We start from the raw sequence: 26,435 nt of genomic DNA, 5'->3' as shown, positions 1-26,435 counted from the left end.
TCAGAGGCAGAGGCAGAGGCAGAGGCAGAGGCATCCGGAAGTGTACACAACCGGCCAACCATTTCATTATTTACGTCTCTGTCTGGCAGTCCCTCCTGATCTACATTGTTGAGTAGTGAGTGTGAGTAGCGGAGTATCTCTTTTTCTTTTTCTTCCGGTGATAGCAACATTGGCTGCTCGGTGTAGCAAACAGTAGACGCATCCAAAAGGATCAAATCATCACTATCACCCACACTCTCATCTTCCTCCTCCGATAACAAATGTTGGATCAAAGAATCAAGAAATTCGTTCAATTTCGGTTCCATCTTCTTCTTCTTCTTCTTCTGCTATTGCTTGAAATCTACAAGAAAATATCAAAAACAACAAATGTTGATTACATTATCAGAATCAATCTAAAGCAGAAAGAAAAGAAAAAGGTTTGAATATGTTCCGAAAGCCAAAGAAAATCATAAACATTAGTTTAAATCTCCATTCATTAGCTTCATCTGAAGCTTCTAAAGTTTTAGAAAACCAGTAACAAAAGATAATTATAGAAATGGGTAACTAAAACTAAAAATTGTACCTTGCAGAGAGGGTTTCGGACTGAAATCGGCACTGTAAAGAAGATAGCAGAAACGAGAAAAGCGTTACAGAGAGAGAGAGAGAGAGAGAGAGATTAAGAGAGATTGAGAGCTATAAAGAAATAAAGGTTTGGAGGGGTAGACTGTAGAGTGAATATATACACATCTAAGATACGGAGGTCTGCGAGAAAAATAAAGAAACGTGCCAAAGAGCCACGTGGGCTTCTGGCCTTAAGATACGGTAACAAACTCTTGGGGTTCTCGCTCTAGAATCTAGATAGATATTCTCCATCCCACCCAGATGGGATGCTAGTGCTACTATGACTTCGTTTTTGTCCACGTTGGGGAAGTTGTACGTAGTAGAATCTTTGATGGCTTTCCTCTCTCATCCCCTCCGTCATGTAGGGAAGGAAAATCAAGAATTGTTTCTGGACGGTGGTTACACACATTCTCTCTCTCCCATTGCCGCCGTTATTCCTCTCTCATCTTCTCCGTCTCGTAGGGAAGGAAAATCAAGAATTGTTTCTGGACGGTGGTTACACACATTCATTCTCCCTCCCTCTCTCTCTCTCTCTCTTTCAAAATTGGGATGGACGCGTGTCCTCACTGAAACGTGTCAACTTTTGATGAGGACAATGCCCTATGCCGATATACTTTGGCCCACAGTCCAAAGTAACGGAGGAGATTTTAGTAGAAACTCAGTTGCCCTTGGATGGGAAGCAGAGTGCCCTGTGATGAGTGATGACCAGTGACAAGGGTATGAATTGCCATGTCAGCACATGAGGCCTTCAAGCATGATTTTTTTTTTTTTTTGGTTAAGGTACTTCTGCTACTGGATTGATTCATTGTTTTAAAAGTTTGTTTTAACTGTGAGAACAAGATTAGATCATTAGGAAAAGGTTGCTGGTCCCGAAGTAGAGTATGATAAGGTTTACTATCTTGGAAATCCTATCAGAAAGATTCTCCATATAAGCTTCAGAAATTTAAAGCCTATCTACTGGCTAAGGTTTACCATCTCGTCCCCCTTCACAGGGAAATGAATCTTACAATCTGCATGCATGCATGGATTTTCGAATTAAAAAAAATAAAAATAAAAAAAAATAAATCAGCATGTAAAGAGATACATATGAAACCGTACTAACTTTGATTTGACGCTAACATATCAAAGACAGAGATGTTGGATATGCGGATGGAGCCCACATAACATGTGGCCATTGGATGGCCCACCTTGGACTCCAAGCAAGAATTAAAGTATCGGTATCGGTCGTCATATCGATCGGTCAAAATTAAGATATGTATCGGAGGGTATCGTATCGTATCGGAGATACGCTAAAGATACGCACATAAATGGATAGGAAACACTTTTTTATACATTTTTACATAAAAAATAGTTAAAAAAAGTTATATATAACATGTATTATGCATAAACAGTAAATTGAGAGTATCGCACTAAGAATCCAAGGTTTGTAATTGTCCCATAAATGAAAAATCCTTGTTTCCAACCTTGATTTCCACTTTAGTTAGAGAGAAAAATGGTTGGTAGCAACTTTGGAACAAAACACTTCAAAAAATTGTGTTTTTCTAAAAAATTACCCATTTTGGCCATTTTATGACCGTATCGGTACGTATCGGTGTGTATCGGTTGATACATACTAATACACACCGATACATATCAATACATACCGATACGTACCGATACATACCGAAACGTACATTTCACTTCAATTTTGAATTTTTCATAGAGTATCGGTACGTATCGGTGAGTATCGGTGGTGTCTCGATGAGTATCGGTGTGTATCGTAGGATACGTAACGATACATAAGGGTTTTAAAATTTTCATGTATCGCATCGGTATGTATTGTGCCGATGCCTATCGATACGGATACGTATTGATCGATACTACACGATACGCACCGATACTTAAAACCATGACTCCAAGTCAGTTGTAATTTGGGTTGCTACCCTAAAGCACCTGAATTTCCAGTATGGTTGTATGTCATCATCTCCGTATTCGACGGTGTAGATGAGATGGAGGGATACATGATTGCTTCCTCTACCAACGAGTGCCCCAACCCCAACACGTGTCTGATCTCATGAACCATTTTGGGCCAGGTTGACCTTAATGGGCCTTGACCACGGTTTTATGCCAATCCTTGTAACATCCCGTTTAGTTAATGGGAACAAACTTAAGTCTCGATTCCGATTATTAATAGGATGGTACGGTACTAGAGGGCATAGAGGGCAAATATCTTAGTATCTTTATTTTTCATCCTAGAAAGATGGCTCGACAACCATGACTCAACTAAGGTTGCGAGTAGTTTTTTGTGAGATCCACACATGGTCAGAAATTTTTAAATAGGGGTAAAGGAATGCTGTCAGGTTGTGTGGCCTTTGCACAAGCTTGTTTGAAGCTACATGCAACTTTGGAGGAATCTTTTTTTTTTTTTTTTGTAAATAATATAAGCTAATTAATTGCAATAACTCTATATTTCTCCTGTGATAGGATCCTACTTACCATATAGATATCTAATAGTAGGACCATGCATAAGGGGAAGGATGCTTGCCAGGGACCAAACCGAATAATATTCCATCACTCCTGATGCTAGGGACCAAACCAATAGTTTCCCGACCTTTAAAACCCTGATCATATAAATATTGTAATAGACCAAGTAGTGTTAACACACATTCCCCTCTCTCCCCCATCCTATGATTGAAGGCACGACTATTTATGTGCACGGCCATGCAGAAAACCTTTTGTCTTAGTAATTTATATTACTTTATATAAAAAATAAGGTTGTCAGGTTGCATGATGCCTACAACCATACACATGAAGGGGCCTACCTAGCCAGGCCACCAACAATTTCATTTGTAGTCTCAGAAATACAAGAGAATGAAACCAAATGAAAAATTTCTACTACACATGTTATATCTTGAATAATTGGCGCAACAATGAGATGAGTTGCGGCTTTCCCTAGATTGATGATTGAGGATATAACCTCAATTTAATCCTATTCAACAAGGATATAATCTGATCCCATAGACTTTGCATGAAGAAGACCGGCACGGATAGACAAAGCTTCACTCACCATTGCCGATTTAACCAAAACATGTTCTAAGAGTGATGCAACTTGAGCACCAAAATTACTCGTGGAAAATATATCCAATTCTCTCGAGAGCTTCTTTTTTTTTTCTATTTGGTAGAGGAACGTTGCAATTCAGCTTTAAGAAACCTATCGGCGGTGGATCCAAGAAGCTACACAAGATCTCGATCCCACGCTTTTCTCTATCTGTTATTCTATTATAAACAATTAGATGGGTTTGGCGTGGTTAGATGCATAACTGCGTGGGCTTCAGATGGGTTTAAGTTGGGTTTGTTAAATCACAAAGTTTCAGACCATATGCCTAAATTAAATTAACCCTTTTCATTTATCCATGTCCTAATCGGTTATGGGTTTAGATGTTTCAGGTTGAGAATTGGTGTTTCGGTGTGTTTGGATGGATCAAGTTGAGAATTGGTACCCATATAGAATCATATGACCATTAGTGAACGTTGATCTTCAATTAGGTGACACATTTCAGTAGAGAGAATGCTCATAGGTGACTGTTTGTAATGCCTCATAAAATTATGATGAAAAACATACCAGATTCTTATTTTTTTTAGGGCCAAGTGCTTATTGAATCATCATGTAAACATTGTTGGAAGAGCAAAACCTTCATTGAAAATGAAAGTATAAATATTTCACATCTTATATATGTCTGAATTAACTATTTCTTTCTATGTTGGTTCAATATATTATCACATCTTAATATGACAAACTCAAACAATGTTTGATCAAACAATTTTAAGATATTATCATGTCTTATTGAAAACAATAGGTCAATAGGTCGAATCACACAACATAAAAAACGTGAGATATTAGAGTAAACTAATAAAATTGTCAATTCTCAATGAGTTAGAATGCAATGTGCAAGCCAAAAGTATCATTAATAACAATACATCTAAAAGTGTGAAGAAGACTAATTAGATTACTGGGGAGTGATTCAATTCATGGTATTGATTGTTGCTACCAACCATTTAGATATGCCATACTTACAAGAAAGTTTGAATTCTTTAATCTTTTGAATTTAAAAGATTCTTCTTTCTTTTTTTAGATTGAATCTGATTTTGCACCTGTGGTATCCTTCATTCTTTCTAAAATCATTATGTGGTTTGTGTTTCAAAAGTGGTTATACCTACAGTCATATCTATTATCGATTTCATGAAAGATGACTCATTGCTTCAGGGAGGCTAACCCTGTGACGGACTATCTGGCAAAACAAGCTGCAAAGATTGGTGGTTCAAGTGATATGATAGATTTCCTTCTCATGTAAACGAGGAAATTGCTAATGATGCAATGAATCGTTCAAGATTTAGATTCAGTTAGTTCTAGAGTCTTATCTTCGCGCTGATGGCAATGACGAATGTGAGAAGAGGGCACCTTGATTTTTATTTGGTTCTTTCCTGGTTTGTTGTGTTGCTTTTTTTTTTTTTTTTTTCTTGACTCCTTTTTAATAATATTGATCTTTAAAAAAAAAAAAAAATCCTTTATATTTAAACCATATGCTCTATTGTGCAATAGCCTACAGAAATGACGCTTTATAGGATAAAGAATAAAATGTCATCTCCTATGGTTATAGGACCTATAGAATGAATTAAGGAGGTGTATAAGTTATGCTTTTGTAATTTCTTCTCGGATGCTCGACGTAGGCATCTAGGGTGAACCATGTAAGAGATCCACTATTCACCCCATATGGCTACATCCAGCATCTATGAAGAAATTACCAAACCATAACTTATACAACTCCTTAATTCAACTTCAGTGGACAGTGGATATTTGTTACCAGATATCGTTATTGTTGTTACCATTGTTGAATTTTATTTCTTTTTTCAGGTTTTTCTGTAATCTCAAGGAGTGGCACGATCCAACCATATACTATTGGAGAAATAGCTCACAATATAGCTAACTTGGGGTCCCAAAACATGGAACGAATAACGACGGTGGGAAATCCAAAATGGGTAAATTAAGACCCCGTTTAATTTTGTTTTCAAAAACGTGTTTTTCCATTTTTCTGTGATCATAAACTAAAAAAATAAAAAATAAAAAACCCCAAAATCCGTTTGATTTTTCTGTTTCGTTTCACTTGTTTTTTGAAATAGAAATTTATGTCTATTTCTGTATCAAGAAACAAGAATGGAGAAACAAGTGAGACATATTGTTCTATTTCTAAAAACAATTGTGAATGACAAAAAATTTGAAAACCCTGATACTTCACTCGACCTACCACAATCCCAACCCGTTGTTGAAACTTCACGCTATCCAGAAACAGTAACTCCAACCTGGTTGTGAATAACTCATAGTTTCAAACTGCCTTCATCCTCCTGAAGCTCATCTCCACAAAGTATACCTGCAATTCCAACGTCACACCTTCACTCGTGAGCTGCATACCTGCAACGTCTTGTCTTCACTCGTGTCTTGAACCCAACTACACTGTTGAAAACATTTTGGGAAAAAGAAAAATCAAACACCATTTTATAATTCCAAAAATCGTTTCTTAGCACAGAAATGGAAAAACCCTATGCTTACTATTTCTAGACATTAAAACAATCGAAATAAAGTCAAACGGGCCTCATGTTCCAAATTTATGACATGGTGAGTTGCAAAAGTATACATATGAGATTGAGATAATCTCACCACCACCATGTTAGCCTCAACATCAACGGACCCAATAGATTGTCCTTTAGTTAGTTAACTCTCTTAACTGTTGTGATTCATTGTCTTTACCATTACAGTTATCAAAGTTGTAAAAGACTGGTAATATGACTACATGTTATGATCTAATATTAAGATATGAGAATCATATACCCATCTAGAGACTGCTTGAAAAGTTCTGGATGCTTACTCAATAACTATAAATATTTTATATTATATCCTTAAGAAAGTGAAAAAAAAATAATAATAAAGAAGGAAGGATAGGCTAACTAAGGCTGTGGCTAGTTTTTGTGGAACCCGCACATGGGAATTCTTTTAAAGAATATAAATTAAACTCCAATAACCCTAAATTTCTCTTCGGCATGAAACAGGTCTAGCCTTAAGGGTAGCAATGATTAAGGCCTGGCCTATCATATGATATCATGGGCATAATCTGGCCCTGGCCCAGGCAGGATATTCAAGAATAGAGAGGCGTATCAGCAGGTGGCTTAAACCGGTTAGACCGGATATTTACTAACCAAAATAACACGGTATTACTAAAGCAAAGATACAGATGGGCCCACTATTTATTGGGTCCCATATAACGAGATGGAGTTTTACTCTACTTAGCTTTCCTTCTTAAGCACTAAGTTTGGTTTCCTAGGATCTCTACTTTCTTTGTCTTTGTTGTCTTGGCAATCAAGGCAACGTATCCGGCCCCTTACACATATTCACTCACTTTTAAGAACAAAAGGCTTAAAAGATTGAAAGAATCGAAGGACTCACTCTCTCTCAAATTATAGAAAAGGTAGTATTTGCTTCTTCTCTATTTCAATCGATACCAAGAGCAACAAAAGGCTGAAGAGAAAGAAACGAAGAAAGACTTCCTTCTTGCCTCTCAAGTTACACATTAAGGTATTATTATTTGCTGCGATCATCATTAGTTCTTCTGTCCCGTTGTTGTGGAAACACAGTAAACCTTACCTTCTGTGTCTCCAATCTGTAAGAAGTTGATGATTATAGAATATTTCTTTTGATCATGTTCTCTTCTCATGTAATAATCTCTGTTCTTGTAATCTCTTCTCATGTATTCTCTGTCTCTCTCTCTCTCTCTCTTGACTCTATCACAGTGGAAGTATGGATACAGAAGGAATTCTCTGTGAAGTGCTGTCGAGGTTACCGGCCAAATCTCTTCTCCGATCTCAAGCTGTTTCTAAGACATGCTCCAGTTTTTCTTCAGATAATTTTTTCATAAGGAAACACTCTGAACAAGCTTTAACCATGGATGTGCCTGGATTCTTCATCCAACAACACCATCGTTGGGGCAAGATTGAGTTGCACATGTTACCAGGGAGCAAGGAAAAAAAGAAGAATTTTGACGACTATGGTGTCCCTAACACCTCCCTCGACTTCATCTACAACACATCCAAGATCTTGGGATCTCATAACGGCCTTCTTGTGTTGAAGAATATGAATGAAGATCGCATGGGATTGTTCTTATGCAACCCTGCAACAAAAAAATGTTTCACCATTCCAAACCCCACACCAAACAGTACTAACCACTTTTTATGGGGTATCCACATAGTGTCTAACAGCACCGCTAGCGCTACCAAAGGATTCCCAGACAACCTTGAAGTGATCATGATAAAGCCAATCGAAGAGTGGGCACCATATAATAGCATCTACAAGTACACCATCAATGGACAGTCATGGGAAGAGATGGGTGAGTTTTATACAGGTGATAGAAGCATTGTATACGATATGCCAGTGTATTGCAAAGGTGCAATACATTTTATTTCAGACACATTTAGATACTTGAGCAAGGGAAGTCCAGATTATAAACCCTATATTGTTGCTTGTGACATTGATAAGGGAATATCATGGCGTCTCAAATTGCCCAAAGAAGCATCAAGAAGGTCTCATGATATAACATGTGAGATGGGTATCTTCAATTGGGGAAAGTCATTACAATCATCTCTTTGCTTGATTAGGTTGAGGAAGTCAGTTTTCATGGCTTGGGTATTAGATGATTATGAGATGAGTTCATGGACATTGGTTCTGAAAACCAGGGTTCGAGCCATGGGATTGGAGGAACCAAACCCAGTTGTTTATGGATTTACTGTCATAAATGGGGATTCTCTTGTGTTTGCTACTGTAGAAAGAATTTATCGTTGTAGATTAATTCTAAGTGGAGGAAGACCAAGACAATCAGTTGAAGCCGAAGAGATATGTCGCCATGACCTCGGTAGGAATACAAGGCACTTGTGGTTGACTGGTTATGCAAATACTCTTCGACCTTGCGGGACTGCGGAGCATCCATTGCCCTCTTACTTGAAATAGAATAGATGAAAATATTTCTTGTCATTTGTAAAAAGAATTAACTGTGAGACGATTTAACAACTGAAAAACTAAATATGGTTTAAGTAATATTTTGCAATGCTTCTCTCTCTCTCTCTCTCTCTCTCTCTTTTTTTTTTATCTAACAAAATAGAAAACATTGGATTACTTTTGATTTGATACTACTCCTTTTTCCTAGCATTGATTATCTTAGAAGAAACCAATGGGATTGGTAACCTAGTGGTGAAATTAAATGCCTCCAACTCATCATCGTTCAAGTCAGCTGGTTGTGGGTTAGAGTCTTCGCATGCCCACAATGGTTCATTGGTTCTTTGGAAGCGTTGTTTACCTTACGAGGGCTTGTCCCGGGGGCTATGATCACTACCATGGAGCACCCTTTTTTTTTTTACCAAAAAATATATATATATATATATATATATCCTAAAAAAAAAATACACATAGATCAATCATTGCATTAGCGGATGGTGTTGTTAGAGTGGGTCGATCTTTGAATCTTTTCTTGGTGACTCTGATCAACCAAATATGGACCCAATTTCAATAGTTAATACTCATAATTGTTGGCTTACCAGTGGTGCTCTCAGTTAGGCATACCCTACTAATCAGATTGCTCGAGCCCATATGAATATTTAGGACCAACATGTTTTGCAAGGAAGAAATCCATGCTCTCTTGTTGGGAGGAGATATGGATTGTGTAACTAGAGTATTTTCTATTTGGGATAGTGTCCCTTCTTTTGTTATCTATGATGTAAGTTAGGATTTTCAAAAGAGATCTAGATATCGATTTATGTAATATGTTTGTGGGTTGTTGGGTAGGGTTATTGTTTTGTTGATGGCCATGTCGAAGGTGGAATAGCGATCCAAGGGTTTATTTTGTTTGTGATTCCTCATTCTTTTGATTGTAGTGGTTTTCATTTAATGATTGTTAACCAAGAGAGAGAAAGAGAGAGATGAATTGTAAGTGAAAAATAGCCTTTGGGAGAAAGAATGAATAGCTACATATATATATATATATATATATGCTTATTTATAAAAATAGAAAGGTGCCACCAACATGGGTGAGAGAATGTTATACCTGGTTGCGTGACCTCATCGCCAACATGGGGTCAATAGGAGCATGCAGCAAAGCATCAAATATGGGGATGGGATAGTTATTTTGCTGCCCTTGTATTTGGGTAAAGGAGCGCAAGTCCAGTTAGTATTCTTTTGCCTTTTCTTAAATCAATAATTTTTTATAGTAAAAAGTTATGTGAACAACTGTGCACGATCATGCTTCAAACAATTGGATGGGGACAAGTCCGAACATTCGATATGGTTTACGGCCTTTCACCCATCCAATGATTTAGTGCACAACTGTACACCATGTTTAGCCATGCACAAAACCTCCTCACATCTATATTTAAGATTGTTAAAATATAAAATTTGGTGTACCTCCAAAACATGCTGGGATAGGGGTAAAGATTGAAAAGAAAATTGTGTAAGATAAGAGTTTGAATCTTAAAACCTTTGCTTTCCAAGGGTGATCAACTAGCTTCTTAGTCTAATTTGTAATTGAATCCGAAACTTTTGCCTGCAAAAGATGATCAACCAGCTTTTGAATCTCATCAACACTTTCTACACCAATAGATAGATGTTACTAAATGACATATTTAAAGATGCTTCTAATGTAGAGTAAACACCTTCAAATTCATATTATTATTATTATTTATTTATTTATTTTTGGTTGGGGTAGCAAGAAATCGCTAATTATATTTATCTTTCTTTACTAAGCATCAACCCCTATGCTTCAAGATGAAGCCGGACATTATTTTGGGGAATTTGTACTTCTATGCTTTCTTCATCCACTGGTAGCAAATTTTTGGGCAGCTTCATCTCTTCCAAAAGCTCAATCGATTTCTTCTTGCATATGCAGATCCTCTACGTGGAAGATATCGGCCTTCTCTCTGTATTTTACGATCATTTTGAAAGCCATATTTTGCTCCTTGCAGCCCTTTTGGGGTCGTCTATGGTTGGAAAGTATGAGATGGCTGTGAAGAGGAAAGTTGATGGGCGGATTTATATTACGTTCACCTGCATATATGCGTCTGACGCCAACATCTGTCTTGTATTTGTGAAAGGGGTTCGAGATTGGCCTCTAATATGTATATGTCGGTGAACGTACATGCAAAAGAACTGAACTCTGATAACTAGGGGATCCACTACCAGATGAGATCGCAATTGTTTGTGATCCGTGTGTGGATTTAGAAATGCTTATGTTTCTACTATTTCTTGCCACAATTGGGGGGGTCAGACAATTTGTAAAATAGAGGTTGCATTTGTCATTCCTATGTGGCTTTTATCTCCGTCCAAGGGCGTGTGCATGAACCGGGCACCATACATAGTGGTGCACAAATCTTTTGCGCTTCCATTGACCCCTACGAATGTGGTCGATCATCAAAAGTTGGAGAAGCTACAAAGAAAAGTTGAGATGCAGAATCTCTATTCGATTGATTCGAGTGACTCTGTAGGTCGTTAAGGTGGCTTGGCGTTACTTTGGCATGATATTTACAAATTAAAGTCCTTCCTCATCAACCCAAATTCTGGATACAAAGGTAATGTTATTTTCTTCCTCGTCGGTGTGTATGGGAACCTTGTGAAATCTAGACGACACATGGTATGGGAGCAACTGTTCCTCTTGGGTGCTCATACAATGAAAATTTGGATTTGTCTTAAACTTTTCAACTCTTTTCTATCATGGCATGAGAAAGTAGGAGTTGAGTTTGTTGGAATTGTGTGTAAAATTAATTAAATAGTACTATTGCTATTTGGTCTACTGGTTTAAGTGGACTAGTTTATGGATGATCATCCAGGTGAGGCACTTTGTAGTCCTTGACTTGACTGCACCCATCATGATGTATTACGTGTTACCGTATGCATTATTGGACTGTGATGGATTAGAGGGGTGTAAGTTAAAATTGCTCAGACATGAGGACTAGTCACTCTATGGTCAGTACACATAAAATATGTGGAGTCCATCCATGAAAGGATTACGTGTAGGTTGAGTGTTGATCTTAGTGACTAATGTTACATTGCCAGTGACTTGACAATTACAAATGTGTTCACGTACCTACGAACTACCATTTTGAAAAGATTTATTGCCAAAGTGGTTTTGCAAATTTTTTTTTATTTATTAATAAAAATTTATATATTTTCTTCTTGCAAAACTGATTTTGATTTGTTTTTTGTAATTTTGTTTCCTATTTCTTTTGGGGCATTTTAGTAATTGTCAAGGTAAGCCCAAAAGCATTATGGATATGGACATTAGGTGGCTAGCATCTCACTTAGGGTTGGACTTTATGGCTAGTCATCTCTACCCTAGAGATATAAATATTTCAAGGTCACACAGGCAGAAGAATATTTTTTTGGAAGCTCAAAAACACCAGGTTATGGTGTACCTATCCAGCTGGGGTGAGCACCCTGATTGCTTGTGAGATCCTTGATAATTTCAGTGGCTTCATCGAGTTGTGATCATCTACAATCCTCCATCATCTGTTATACTTTGTTGAACAAGGTCTACTCTTATCTTCTACAATTTCTTCAACAAAGATTATATATATTGATCTTCAAAAGGTATGTCTTTTCTTCTTAATTTTGATTTTATAGGTCAAGTTCAAATCTGTTTGTAGGATTCGTAGTTTCATAAGTATTTTTTAATATTTCATGAGTATGAATCATATTATTCGTCGGATGAATTTTGTTTAGGACCCTAATTTTCTAATAGTGCTCCCTAGAGAAGGTTATAAAGTATGTGCTAAAAAAAATAAAATGCCAAAGGATAACAATGCTGCACCTTCTTTCTAATCCTGTGTAGCTTCATGGGATCCACCTTCAACAGGTTTCTTAAAGCTGAATTGCATGTCACTCTTCCAAAAACAAGCTCTCAAGAGGGTATTGGATACATTTTCCCAAATAATTTTGGTGCTCAAGTTGCATCAGTCTTAGAACATGTTTTGTTCAAATCGGCAATGGTCTGATCTTCTTCATGCAAAGTCTATGGGATTGGATTATATCCTTATTGAATTGGATAACATTGAGGTTATATCCTCAATCATCAATCTAGGGAAAGCCACAACTCATCTCATCATTGCATCAATTGTTCAAGATATAACCTGTGTGGTAGCAACTTTTCATTTGGTTTCATTCTCTTGTAATTCTAGGACTAGCATGGAAATTGTTGATTGACTGGCCGTTCATGTGTATGGTGTACGCACCATGCAGCCTGAAAACCTTCTTTTATTTTTATTTTTTTCATAAAGCAACATAAATTACATGATGTAAAATGTTTATGCATGAGACCTCCTTGGGAGAGTTCTACTAGACAAGTTGACTTAATTAGCTAGGATTCGTATCTGGACGGATCTTTTAGAGAGCTTGCCTTGATGAGCTGTATTGAGCTGACAATCCTTGAATCTCGGGATATCAATGGTAAGTAAGTTCAAGTTTAGTCGACTGCTCAAACAAATGGGTTACTCACTATCACCAAAATGGTTAGCTGAGTATATTGTACAAGGATCAACTTGGAGAAGTTTACAGCCTGAACGCAATCATGGGGTGATCGGAATTGAGTCATGAGTGGAAGTGGGCCATCCAATGGTACAGATTTATGACATGTTACTTGGTCTCCAAAACTATACATAGGGTAAGTTGGAATAGATCTATGATTTGTTTACTGGGTTTTAAAAGTATACATATCCTAACTTAGAATCAAATAGATTCCTATGTTTGATTTTCTCCAACATCTCAGTCTTGTCATTTGAAGTTTTATGAACGTAATTCATTCCTTAGGTTATAAGGATATACATATGGATTCAAAGGGAAAAGCAGAAAGCAATGTGTAATAAACACTTTGAGACAATGATCAGCGTTTATATATCCATTTGCTCATAATAAATCCATGTCTATCCATTGCTCATGATATATGCATGTCTTTTAGTAACCATTTAATAATAAATGCATGTCTTATAATAATCCTTTAATAACACTTGATATGTATCTTATTACCTAGAGACTTATATCAAGATCGGGTTCTTTGTCGGAGATCACGACATCGAAAAGGCGTTCAATGGGAAGTTGGGGACATTGGCCTACCCTTTCTTCCATCAGTGGATTATTCCATATGGACGGTGATGAAGAGTGGTTGGTGGATGGAGATGTTATGAAGTCAATGTAATCCACGGCCATTTATTTGGAATCTGTTTTGGTTCATGAGATCAGACATGCGCTGGGTTTCCAGAAATCGTTGGTGGAGGAAACGATCATGTATCCCTCCATCTCATCGACACCGTCAAATATGGAGATGATAACATACAACCATACAGGCAAATCAGGTGCATCGTTAATTGTCATTGGGATGTTGACATGGTCATACCCGCTGCTTATCAGGTGTCTTTTTTTTTTTTTTTTTTTTCTTCTTCTATCATTCGTAAGACCTTTTTTTTTTTTTTTTTTTTTTTTTGGGGGGGGGGGTGGGGGCTGTTTGTAAATATATGAAGGGCTTGACGTTTTGAAAAAAAAAAAAAGGTGACTTGGAGCTCAAGGTGGCCCAGACATGTTACGTGGGCTTCATCTGCATATCCAGCATCTCTGTCTCTGATATGTTAGCGTCAAATAAACGCTACAAGTTGAGAACATTTTCTTAGATTGCTGCATTTTGATCTTCAAGGTAATCATTATTTGTAATTTTTGGTAGATTATATTAGCATGACATGCATGTTGAGAAATTCTTGTTAGAAAGAATACTATTTCTTGTTATTATATTTTTCTCTTTCTGAGTTACGAGTTGTGATAGTTATCATTCAATCTATGTATGACCATTGTGTTCATATTTTCAGGGAGCACTTATCATAAGTATATCCTGACCATATTTAGGGCTGACTTGAAGCCCAAGAAATCCTAAAACACAACACTCACCGGGTGCAACTGCAAGTTTGCAACCTAACTAGCTTTTTAGAGAGAGAGAGAGTGTGTGTTCTTTTGTCTGTTGATCGCACACATCTCATCTCATCCCGTCAGTAAATCGATTCATAAACCTCAAAAGTAATGGGGCATAAGCACATTTCTATTTGCTCAATCAGTTTTTAGTCCATAATTGGACTCAAGATAATTGGCCTAATAATTGAAGTTTAATGGTCTAATTAACTAAATGGGTTATAAACCCCTTAAACAGGCTATAATCAGGCTAAATATGTTAAAATTGGGTCATTGGGCTATAAACAGTTGATTATCACTCAACTATAGTATTCAGTTGGGTGACCATCAGGCCATCGACTCTGTCTCAGTTCGACCTGTGTCAGGCTTCAACGGGTTGATTCAAGTCGGGCCTATTAGAGCAAACCAACTTTTTACACCCCGTATGTTCACCCTTTCAGTAGTCCTTGATTTTTCATTTATTTATTCGATTGTTTTGAATTGCATGTGAACACGGGACCTTGAGGGATACTTTTTTTTTTTTTTTTTTTTTATTGAACAAGAAAATATATTACAAAAATAGAGAACTACATCACTATAGACTGATATTGTTTTTTGGCTAATGCCTCTCGAGCAAGAGTTTTAAGAGTATCCATATAGCTAATATTAGTAATTAAACGAAAATTAGGGTAACTAGGGAGATGGTCTAATTCATTACATATTGCTACAAAAGTTCTAGGCCAATGCTTGTGCCTTGATTAATCCTTGCATCATGCCTATTGCCTCGGCCTCACCATCTTTTCCTGTCATGCAAAACTTAGCTTCCATTAATAAGCATTTCTCATATGATATAAATCCTATTGCCTATGCAGATGTTTTTCCCTTTATGTCCTTTACACTGGTGATGATGATTGTATTTGTATTATTGTGTGGGCTTGGTGTGATACTAGATTGCCCCCAATCAGATTGTGGTACTGTTTCAAGATTTTTCATCCCAAAGGCGATCCAGAAATCAATCTTTTTGATTGTTTGATTTAGATAAGGTTTTTTCCCACTAAATTCGGTTTTGTTCTTGTATTCCCAAATAAAGTAAGTGGTGAACATATAAATAGTGAAGAACCATACTCGGTCTTTTTTAGGAATTAGACCAGAGTTGAAACAGTACATTATCATGTTGTTCACATTTGTGGTTGGGGTGAGTTCCAGTTTGAAACCCAAAGGTCCGGCGGCCCAGACCCGTTTGGCAAATTCGCTCTCAAATAAGACATGAAAAACAGTTTCTCTACTGTTATTGCATCCCCCACAAGTCGGATCCAAATCCCCCCATTTGGATATTATATCCTTAGTAGGTAAACCATTGTTAATGGTTCTCCATAAGAATAATTTAAATTTGGGGTGGATTTTGAATTTCCAGAAAAACCATCACCATTTTGTGCATGGTCTAGTGCACATGCACCTAAATGGGTGGTTATTGGTCCAAGTCAGAGTGTTGCCATTTAGAAAAGTAGTGGCCTGGTTTGTCCTGAAGGACCCATCCTTTGTTAGAAGAAACCTCCATTGATCTAATTGTTGTGTCAATGGGATCATGTTGATAATATCCGTAAAATGTGTTGGCAGTATCGAATTCAACAATTCCAAATTCCACTTCCTATCGGATATGGTGTCATTAACAGTTACAATACGAGGGATTGCAACTTTGATACCTTCCAAGTCAAGAACTTGGTTGTCTTTCTTGATCCATGGATCATCCCAAAAGGCAGTTTTGAATCCATTTCCTATTTGTCTGATAACAACATTTTTCAGCCAAGGAATGATCTTACAAATACTGTTCCAGCAATAAGATCCACAGGTTTTCAAGGTTTTTTGGTCAAAAATGGATCTATTGTGAAAATACCTAGCTTTCAAAGACTTGGCCCAAATGCTGTTTTCATTGGTTAGTAGTCACCACCCTAATTTGAGGAGGAGAGCTAGATTGTGGGTTTTGAGTCTCTTATTCCTAATCCACCTTTAGTCTTGGGTTGGCATATGGTTTTCCATCCAATAAGGTAGCATTTATTCTTATTTATTTGATCTACATTCCAGAAATGTAAGTAAATGGAGTCAAGCTTCTTGCATATGGTCTTGGGAAGTGCGAAGCAGCTCATGATGTATGAGGGTATTGATGCCAAGGTGGACTATAACAGTAAACCTCTTCCAGCAAAGGACAACATATTAGACTTCCATAGATTAAGCTTACCCCTAACTATTTCTAATAGTCTAGAAAAAGACAGGGTTTTAGCCCTCTGGTGGAAGAGATTGCTCCCCTAGTGGATTGACTTGTTGTCCATTTCCTTAATTCCAATGATATTACTCAATTGTTTTTTGGTAGGGGCATCAATGTTTGAGATGAAAGCTAAGCCATTTTTTTCAAAGTTGATGGTAAGCCCAGAAAGATCTGAAAATAAATCAAAACACATTTGATGGTAGCCAAGTCATCATGGGTGGCTCTACAAAAGATAAAACTATCATCTACAAAGAACAAATGAGTGATTTCAGGGGCATATCTGGCAATTTTGATTCCTTTGAAGAGGTTAAGATCCCTGTATGTGGCCAATAATTTGGATAGGGCTTCCATCACAATTATAAACAAAAATGGGCTAGAGGGCACCCTTGTCAGATTCCTCTAGAGGCAGAGAAATGATTGAAATCAGAACCATTTATTTAATTGAAAAAGATGTAGTACTAATGATATTTTGGATCATACCGCACCATTTTTCATCAAATCCCAGAAAGCGGAAAGTGGTAATGAGAAAACCCCACTAAAATTTATCATAGGCCTTTGCCATATCCAATTTTATTGCCACAAAACATGTCTTACCTTTTTTCTTTTTCAAGAAATCAAAAATTTCTTGAAAAAGAATGACATTATCAGTGATTTGTCTTTTAGGTACGAAGGCAGCTTAGTAGGGGGAGATAATTTGACTCAGATGTGGTTTTAGTCTTTTGGCTAGCAATTTTGCAATGATCTTATATGAAACATTGCAGACGCTAATAGGTCTGAAGTCCCCTACTGATTGGGCATTTTCCTTTTTTGCAATCAAACATATGAGTGTGTGGCTTGAAAGGGGTGGCAACCTGGTGGATTGGAAAAAGTCTAACACAAATTTACATATACCATCCCCTAAGAAGCCCCAACACTTTTGGAAAAATATGGCCTGAAATCCATCAGATCCCGGAGCTTTGAAACGTCCAATGGAAAAAGCAATATTTCTGATTTCCATAGATGCGGGTGGTGAAGTGATCGGAGGAATGATGTTTGCCTCCACAGGGGAAAATAGGCATTCAATGAATGACAAGTCCAGTGGGTTAGAAGTGGTAAATAACTGTGAAAGAAATGTGGCAAATTCAGCAGCTATATCCATCGGGGCGGTCAATTTTTCACCGCAGTTATTAACAATAAAATCAATCTTTCTTTTGTGAAAGTTTACCTTGGTGACGGAATGATAGAATTTAGTGTTTTTATCTCCATCCGTGATGTACAAGTGCCTTGACTTTTGGTGCCAGTATCTTTCTTAGATGCAGTATCTTTCCTCTGCATCTAAGATCCAGCTTACCTTGCCATGGATCCAATCCATTTTGGATAGTGTCAGGAAGACACGAATGATCCTTATTTTCCAACAGAAGGAATTAGGATAAATAATTGAATTTCAAATTGTCAATATGGCCAAAGGTGTTCCAATTCCACTTGGATAAATTCCTGCTTAATAATGCGAGCTTTCCTATAAGTGAGTCATTTCCCAGTGCTTTCCATTTCTCAGAACAATAGGAGAAAAATTCTGGGTGGGCCATCCATGCATGTTGATAATGGAAAAGCTTTCTATATTTTGTATTTGGTCCCGCTGTCTTAAAAACTATAGGGTTATGGTGAGACCCAACAAAATCCAATTTTGCAATTGAGGAGTTTGGACAATAGGTAATCCATTCCAGGTCTACATAAACCCGATCAAGGCATTCTTTTATGAGGTTGGAAGGTTTTTGCTTATATGACCATATATAATGGTTACCTTGGGGTCTGATCATTTGGAGGTTATGGAGAGAGAGTAGGTTCTCTAGCAAAGAGAATGATGTGGTGGTTTTAAAAGGGTTGCCTCCGAATTTTTTGTCTTGGGAAGTGATTTCATTGAAATCGCCCAAAATAACAAACGGGATATTGAGAGTGGTGAGATGGTCACTCAGTTGGGACCAAAATTCTTTTATAGGGTTTGGTTGGGGAGGAGCATACAGACAAGCTAAGGCCCAGCAGAAAGGCATGTTCATAGTGGGATCGAAAGTTGTTGTGAAAAAACAACTGCCTGCAAATGATGATTTCAGAGAAATATCATTCTTCACCAGAAGCCATAAACCTCCTTTCCTCCTATTTGTCCCTGTACTATTTATATACAAAGAACCATCATATTCCTTAAGGGATGGGTGCAGTTTGAAATTACCGTGGTCCGTAATTTTGGTTTTACACAACAAAATTATGTCTAATTTCACTGTTTTGACATGTGTGAGAAGACAACCTCTAGTAGTCGCTAATTTTAGACCTCTCACATTCCAACTTGAAACATGCATCTTGAAATAAATAACAGTAAAACAGAAAACAGTCAGGCAAGAAGCAAGGGTAAAGATTTGGGGAATATACAAGTATAGATATCTGAAGATTCACACAAAGCTACCTATTTCTAATGATAGCTCTACCAGAACTAAGGTCTCAAGAACCAGCAGCCCAAAACACAAGTGCAAGATTCAACTATGATTATTGCAATTGAAAGGGAGCAAGTGGTGATGGTAAGAGTATACCTTGAGAGGAATTGTCTCTTCCTACACTTCTTCTCAAGGTTATATCAGGACCATATCAGGCTTAGACAAACACAAAAAAAGCACGATAGATAACTTGAGAAAGGATCGAAGATATCGATAAGACTTACCCGGTTCCTTACAGGGTCCTTCGGCTCTCCCCCTGTTGGCAAATCATCTTCATTTTCATCATTAATTTGTCCATAATTTTCGGGTTCATTGTTCACTTTGCGACAATCCTCAATAACAACCCTCCCTTTGAAACTATCCATAATGAAGTTAATGGTTTTGGATGGGTTATCGGTTTCAGCAATGAGGTCGCATATGTCAAAAAGTGTGGTATTGTCTTGAAGGTCCAATTGTTTTCTCTTACATGGCTTCATCCTTGAAGGTCCTACTCCGGCATAGAGGTTTTGTAATGGGGGTTGCAGTGGGGGAAAGACATATTGTATGGTGACATTGGTTGGGTTGTTGAGTTGACAAAATAATGGATTTTGTGATTACCTTTCCTGGAAGGGTGATCTCAGCATTTGATTTTTGAGTATTTTGGGTGGTGGAAGGTCGGGTGGCATCAGTTACTATTAGTGGGGGAGGGGAGACCACAGGGAAAATGGGGGGGGGGGCACTGTGGCAACCCGATGCTGTTGGCCAAACCTCCCAATAGCCCCACCGAAATGGGAACTGAAAGGGGGACCATATCAGGTGTCAAGGAGTTGTGTTCAGTGGTTTCCAATGACGCAGAGCCCATTACCCAATGGGATTCTTCCATATTGTACAAAGATGCCAGTGTTGCAGTCATTCCAGCCTACTTATATGGGTGAGACATTGTTTGGTCCATTTGCATTGGAGAGAAGTTGTTTGCTGCTAGGAGGTTTTGAAAGTCGTGCAACTCATGCTCTACACTCAAGGGAACCGATTGTGCCTATGACATAATGCACCAATGGAAACCATCGAGACAAGAGCTGGCACAGGGAATGTTTCAGTATCCACAGTAATAAGAGGCCTTCTTATATTGATGAACATGGGTTTAGTGATGGCATTCAGAAAGGAGAAAGGTAGGGACTGGTCCGCGGAGTTTATATAATCCATGCATATCACAAGGGGGTGGGTAAAAGAACCACACGTTGTTTAGAAAATTTAATTTCTATTCTAACGGCCACAAGGCCGCCAACAACCTTTTGGCCCACAATGTCATAATAAAGGCAATCACATTTCTTCTAAACATCCTAAACATGGGCTTGTGAGCTTCAGCGCCTACACTGGATTTATTATCATAGTTGTACAGAACATAGTTAATAAATATGAATATAAAATATTTATCGTATTCGAATGTTTGATTGTTGAATTCATATTTTTACATATAAATTTTTAGATACGAAAAAATATGTGTTTAGTAAGAGATGTTGAATTAAGCACGCATTTTTCGTATTTTTTCCATATTTTTCATATTATTGATTTTAACAGTATTTTTTATTTTAAAAATAAATGAATAATAAATCAAAACCCAAAATCCCTTCCCGATCAAAAATCCAAACCTAAAGATTATTGATTGCAGGTCCATACTTTTAATTATCAGCTCATGTGTTAATCCAGCAAGCCAGACCCCACTAACTATTAAGTCTTTTAAACATCTTTTTTTTTTTTGGTAGAAAAGTCTTTTAAATATCGTGCGCTGGACGGGGCTGCAAAAAGTTTGAACCAAAGAATTGCTTCAATGAATTAGAATCAAGAAAATCTTCCACAAATTCATTCTTACGTTATGAATTTTTTCTTCAAACAAAAAACTTCGAATATTTGAAAAACTCTGATTTAATTATCAATTATTAATTGTCAAATACCTGTTAATTAGTATAGAATAAGGTTAATTAAAAGGGGTATTTTAATAAACCTGAAAATGAAAAAGGAAAAAAGTTTGGTTCGGACACACTCCAATTCCGTTTTAACTACTAAGATGGCTAAGATATAATTAAAACAATAGTAGCTATATAGGGATTAAGTCAGTCATATAATATTTGTTGTTCTTGTTTCTCTCTAAACTTGAAGAACATGATGATAGGAGAAACCGAGAAAACAATATGGAAGAGGTGAAAATTTTCATCAAGATGCAGATATGTCTATGTTTATGAGATCTTGCAGACGGCTTTCTCTTGTAGGCTTTGGTTCTCTAATTTCATAGATTAATTGTGTTAGGAATTAATAGCGCAATAGAACAACAATTAGGAAAATAAAAAAATAATAACGATACATAGAATATATATATATTTTTTTTCCTTTTGGTTAGAAATCCATAAGGTTTCTTTTATTAAAAAAATGAATGGAATACACTTAATAGTCAAATACACCAAGAACGTGAAGACAATAAAAGAATAAAAGAATTAAAAAAAAAAAAACTACGGTTGAGCAATTCATCTTGATTTTGCAGGTCGTGATTTTGTAGAAGATGGTGTCTTATACTTGATCCTGCAAAGCGTCATTTCTGGAGACTGTTGCACACAATAGTAGAGCATATATACATATGGTTAAAATTTGAAAGATGAAAGAATTAATAATATAGAAAGAAGAAAGAATTCAAAGATATTTCAGGTATTAATTAATAATAATACCTTAGTAAGCTTATACTCATGCATAATCCAATCCGTCTTTTTAGACTTAATATTGTTGGATTCCTGCTGCTGCTGGTTATTGTTATTGTTGTCGTTGTCGTTGTAATTAATGTGATACGTCAACTGCTTGAGATAACCGATGAGCTTCTTCTGATTATCCCTAACATCTTTGTCTCCCGTGCTAGCTCTCCAGAATCCTTTCCCAGCACTACGCTCCGCTCTGCAACTATCTTTTGATGTCTTTCTCCAAGGAACAAAGAAATACACACATTCTTTTTTGTTTGCCCCTGCAGTAGTAAATTAAATAGCATGCATGCATGCATGCATCGATCAATTAATGAAGACTTTAAACATTTAATTAATTTGTAGAAATTAATTAGTAGTAATGAATTAACGAATGAATGGATACGTACTTGGAAGTAACCATGGTTCCTTGGTGTAAACATCAAAGTCCCTAACTGCATTTGAAGAGAGGTTTCTACCACACAATCTATTAGTGAGATAATGGAGCAGCAGTTGTTTGTTCGAAGGACTAAATCGAAACCCAGCTGGTAATTCGAATCCTTCCTCATCTGGTGGCAACATCATTTGTAGTGGTAGTGGTAGTGGTAGTACTGGTTCATGATTAGATATGTAAGCATTAACAACATTATTAATGTCTAATTCGTTGTTGCTCCTCATCATCAACTCTTGATCTTGTGATTCCGATAGCAAAGTCATTGGTTGTTGCTCCTGATCTCTGTTGCAAACATCAGAGGCAGAGGCAGAGGCATCCGGAAGTGTACAGAACCGGCCAACCATTTCATCATTTATGTGTTTGTCTGGCAGTCCCTCCTGATCTACATTGTTGAGTAGTGAGTGTGAGTAGCGGAGTATCTCTTTTTCTTTTTCTTCCGGTGATAGCAACATTGGCTGCTCGGTGTAGCAAACAGTAGACGCATCCAAAAGGATCAAATCATCACTATCACCCACACTCTCATCTTCCTCCTCCGATAACAAATGTTGGATCAAAGAATCAAGAAATTCGTTCAATTTCGGTTCCATCCTGCTATTGCTTGAAATCTACAAGAAAATATCAAAAACAACAAATGTTGATTACATTATCAGAATCAATCTAAAGCAGAAAGAAAAGAAAAAGGTTTGAATATGTTCCGAAAGCCAAAGAAAATCATAAACATTAGTTTAAATCTCCATTCATTAGCTTCATCTGAAGCTTCTAAAGTTTTAGAAAACCAGTAACAAAAGATAATTATAGAAATGAGTACCTAAAACTAAAAATTGTACCTTGCAGAGAGGGTTTCGGACTGAAATCGGCACTGTAAAGAAGATAGCAGAAACGAGAAAAGCGTTACAGAGAGAGAGAGAGAGAGAGAGAGAGAGATTGAGAGCTATAAAGAAATGGAGGGGTAGACTGTAGAGTGAATATATATATATATATATATATATCTAATATAAGGAGGTCTGCCAGAAAAATAAAGAAACGTGCCAAAGAGCCACGTGGGCTTCTGGCCTTGAGATACGGTAACAAACGCTTGGGGTTCTCGCTCTAGAATCTAGATAGATATTGTCCATCCCACCCAGATGGGATGCTAGTGCTACCATGGCTTCGTTTTTGTCCACGTTGGGGAAGTTGTACGTAGTAGAATCTTTGGTGGCTTTCCTCTCTCATCCCCTCCGTCATGTAGGGAAGGAAAATCAAGAATTGTTTCTAGACGGTGGTTACACGGAAAAAAATCGTCTGTAATTTCGATCTCGTACAATTCCGTGTAATACCATCTTCAGGTGGTGACACGTATATTGATACTAATACAATGGCCCAAATCCAATTTAAATGTTTTTTTACTGATTTAATGTTTTATTAGTTGTATCAGATATGGGCCATTGTATTGGTATCAATACACGTGTCACCGCCTAAAGGTGATATTGCACGGAATTATACGAGATCGGAATTACAGACGATTTCAACCCGTGGTTACACACATTCTCTCTCTCCCCCCTTGCCGCCGTTATTCCTCTCTCATCTTCTCCGTCTCGTAGGGAAGGAAAATCAAGAATTGTTTCTGGACGGTGGTTACATACATTCTCATTCTCCCTCCCTCCCTCCCTCTCTCTCTTTCAAAATTGGGATGGACGCGTGTCCTCACTGAAACGTGTCAACTTTTGATGAGGACAATGCCCTATGCCGATATACTTTGGCCCACAGTCCAAAGTAAAGGAGGAGATTTTAGTAGAAACTCAGTTGCCGTTGGATGGGAAGATAGAGTGCCCTGTGATGAGTGATGACCAGTGACAAGGGTAAGAATTGCCATGTCAGCACATGAGGCCTTCACGCATGATTTTTTTATTTTTTTTTTTGGTCAAGGTACTTCTGCTACTGGATTGATTCATTGTTTTAAAAGTTTGTTTTAACTGCGAGAACAAGATTAGATCATTAGGAAAAGGTTGCTGGTCCCGAAGTAGAGTATGATAGGGTTTACTATCTTGGAAATCCTATCAGAAAGATTCTCCATATAAGCTTCAGAAATTTAAAGCCTATCTACTGGCTAAGGTTTACAATCTCGTCCCCATTCACAGGGAAATGAATCTTACAATCTGCATGCATGCATGCATGGATTTTCGAATTAAAAATAAATAAATAAATAAATAAATCAGCGTGTAAAGAGATACATATGAAACCGTACCAACTTTGATTTGACCCTAACATATCAGAGACAGAGATGTTGGATATGCGGATGGAGCCCACGTAACATGTGGCCATTGGATGGCCCACCTTGGACTCCAAGTCAGTTGTAATTTGGGTTGCTACCCTAAAGCACCTGAATTTGGGTAGAAATCGTCTGAAATTCGCATCGGTGCAATTCCATGCAATTCTACCCCAGGCGATTGACACGTGTCCCTGGGGTATATCCACGGTTCAGATTTAATCCCCACAAACCACTGAACAAACCATCTTCAACCAAACCAGTGGAGACCAAACCGAAACAAACCGCTTCGGTTCATTATTTGAAATAAAAATGTGATATTTTCCCTCTCTCTCTCGACTCTCTCTGTCTCTCGGCCTCTCTCTCTCGACTCTCTCTGTCTCTCGGCCTGAAAGTTCGAGATCAGCAAGCAAAAGCTCAGATCTCGGTCGACCTCTCTCTCGACTCTCCCTCTCTATTCCCTCTGTCTCTCTGTCTCTCTCTCTCTCGACTCTCTCTGTCTCTCGGGCTCTCTCTGTCGATCTCGAATCTCTGAAAATCTCTCGGCCTCTCTCTCTCGATCTCGACTCTCCCTATCGGTTCTCTGTAACCAGATCTGATATTTAAAGCACCAGCTAATGTTTCTTCTACTTTTTTATTTTCAGAACTTCTTCTCTCTTCCTCTCCTACATCACTCAGCTAGTTCGATCTTCTCACAACAGCAAAGAACTTCTTCTCTCTTCCTCTCCTACATCACTCAGCTAGTTCGATCTTCTCACAACAGCAAAATCTCATGGACATCATATGGACCCTGAGATTCTCTACCTGCCAGTCAGGAGACATAGGACATGGATACTACATTTACTTTTTCTAGCAAAACTAATGGGCATGAAACAAGGAAAATAATGCAACATTACAGTACAATCAAGCCCAATAAAGCTAGCTCTCATGTGCAGTCTGTAGTATGTCCCCCAAGACATACCTGCCAAAAGCTTGTAAAGAATGCTTGAAGCTTTTCTAATATCAGGACATGCTTAATAAATCCCCTTTAAATTTTAACTTCAGTGAAACTAATAATTGTACAGTACTTTGGTGTTATATATTGCCAAAGAGAGATCACACGATTCAGGACAATAAAGTATGATCTTTTCATAATTTAAGGTTGACTATGAGACTGATAGATGAGAGTTTTCCGGGAGGTCAAGGCTTGGGGATTCTGCCGGTTACCTTGCTGGTGTCTATTGAGTACCTTAACAGATAAGCTACAACTATAAGAGCTCATGGTAGTAGTTTGGTTTGTGGAATCATTATGTCGGTGAGTTATCTCTTCTACACAAACTAACCCCTCAAACTTTGGCAATTCTCAATCAGAAACAAAAACAAACACAGTACACACATCCATGACTACAAAACCAAGAGATACCGAAATGCTCATATTATTCAAATCATAGTGTTTCACTACAAAATCCAATACATCTGTAGTCTATACAATCCATCTGTAGTCTATACATGTTACACTCCTTGATGTCGTCGTTGGTGTGTTTAAAAACACAATCTTGCTCGCGACACTCTCCATACATTCGGAAGAATCGACATATGGGCATCCGTGACTTGTCGTACTGGTGAAGGAAACCACAGGCATCGCCCTTCATACAGAGGCTTCGAAGCCAGTGCCGACATACTGTCTGCCGGAAACTTCTCCGTCCCGGGAGACCTTCGGAGACTGGCTCTGCAGCGGTTGGA

General features: G+C 37.6%; 1 protein-coding gene across 1 annotated transcript; it reads left to right on the top strand.

Moving 5' to 3' along the window:
* The first annotated feature begins 7,426 nt into the window (after positions 1–7,426).
* On the top strand, positions 7,427–8,629 carry LOC122067291. The gene has a single exon (XM_042631122.1). The coding sequence runs from the start codon at positions 7,427–7,429 to the stop codon at positions 8,627–8,629; it is 1,203 nt and encodes a 400-aa protein (XP_042487056.1).
* The last annotated feature ends 17,806 nt before the right edge of the window (positions 8,630–26,435 follow it).

Source organism: Macadamia integrifolia, unplaced genomic scaffold (genome assembly GCF_013358625.1).
Source record: "Macadamia integrifolia cultivar HAES 741 unplaced genomic scaffold, SCU_Mint_v3 scaffold2811, whole genome shotgun sequence".
In the NCBI taxonomy this organism is placed as follows: Eukaryota; Viridiplantae; Streptophyta; class Magnoliopsida; order Proteales; family Proteaceae; genus Macadamia; species Macadamia integrifolia.
The sequence above is the reverse complement of the archived record's forward strand: the minus strand, read 5'-3'. Positions and strand labels throughout refer to the sequence as shown.

Bases quoted from the DNA above. Each gene is read 5' to 3' on its own strand.
- LOC122067291 (XM_042631122.1), top strand. From the start codon at position 7,427: ATGGATACAGAAGGAATTCTCTGTGAAGTGCTGTCGAGGTTACCGGCC.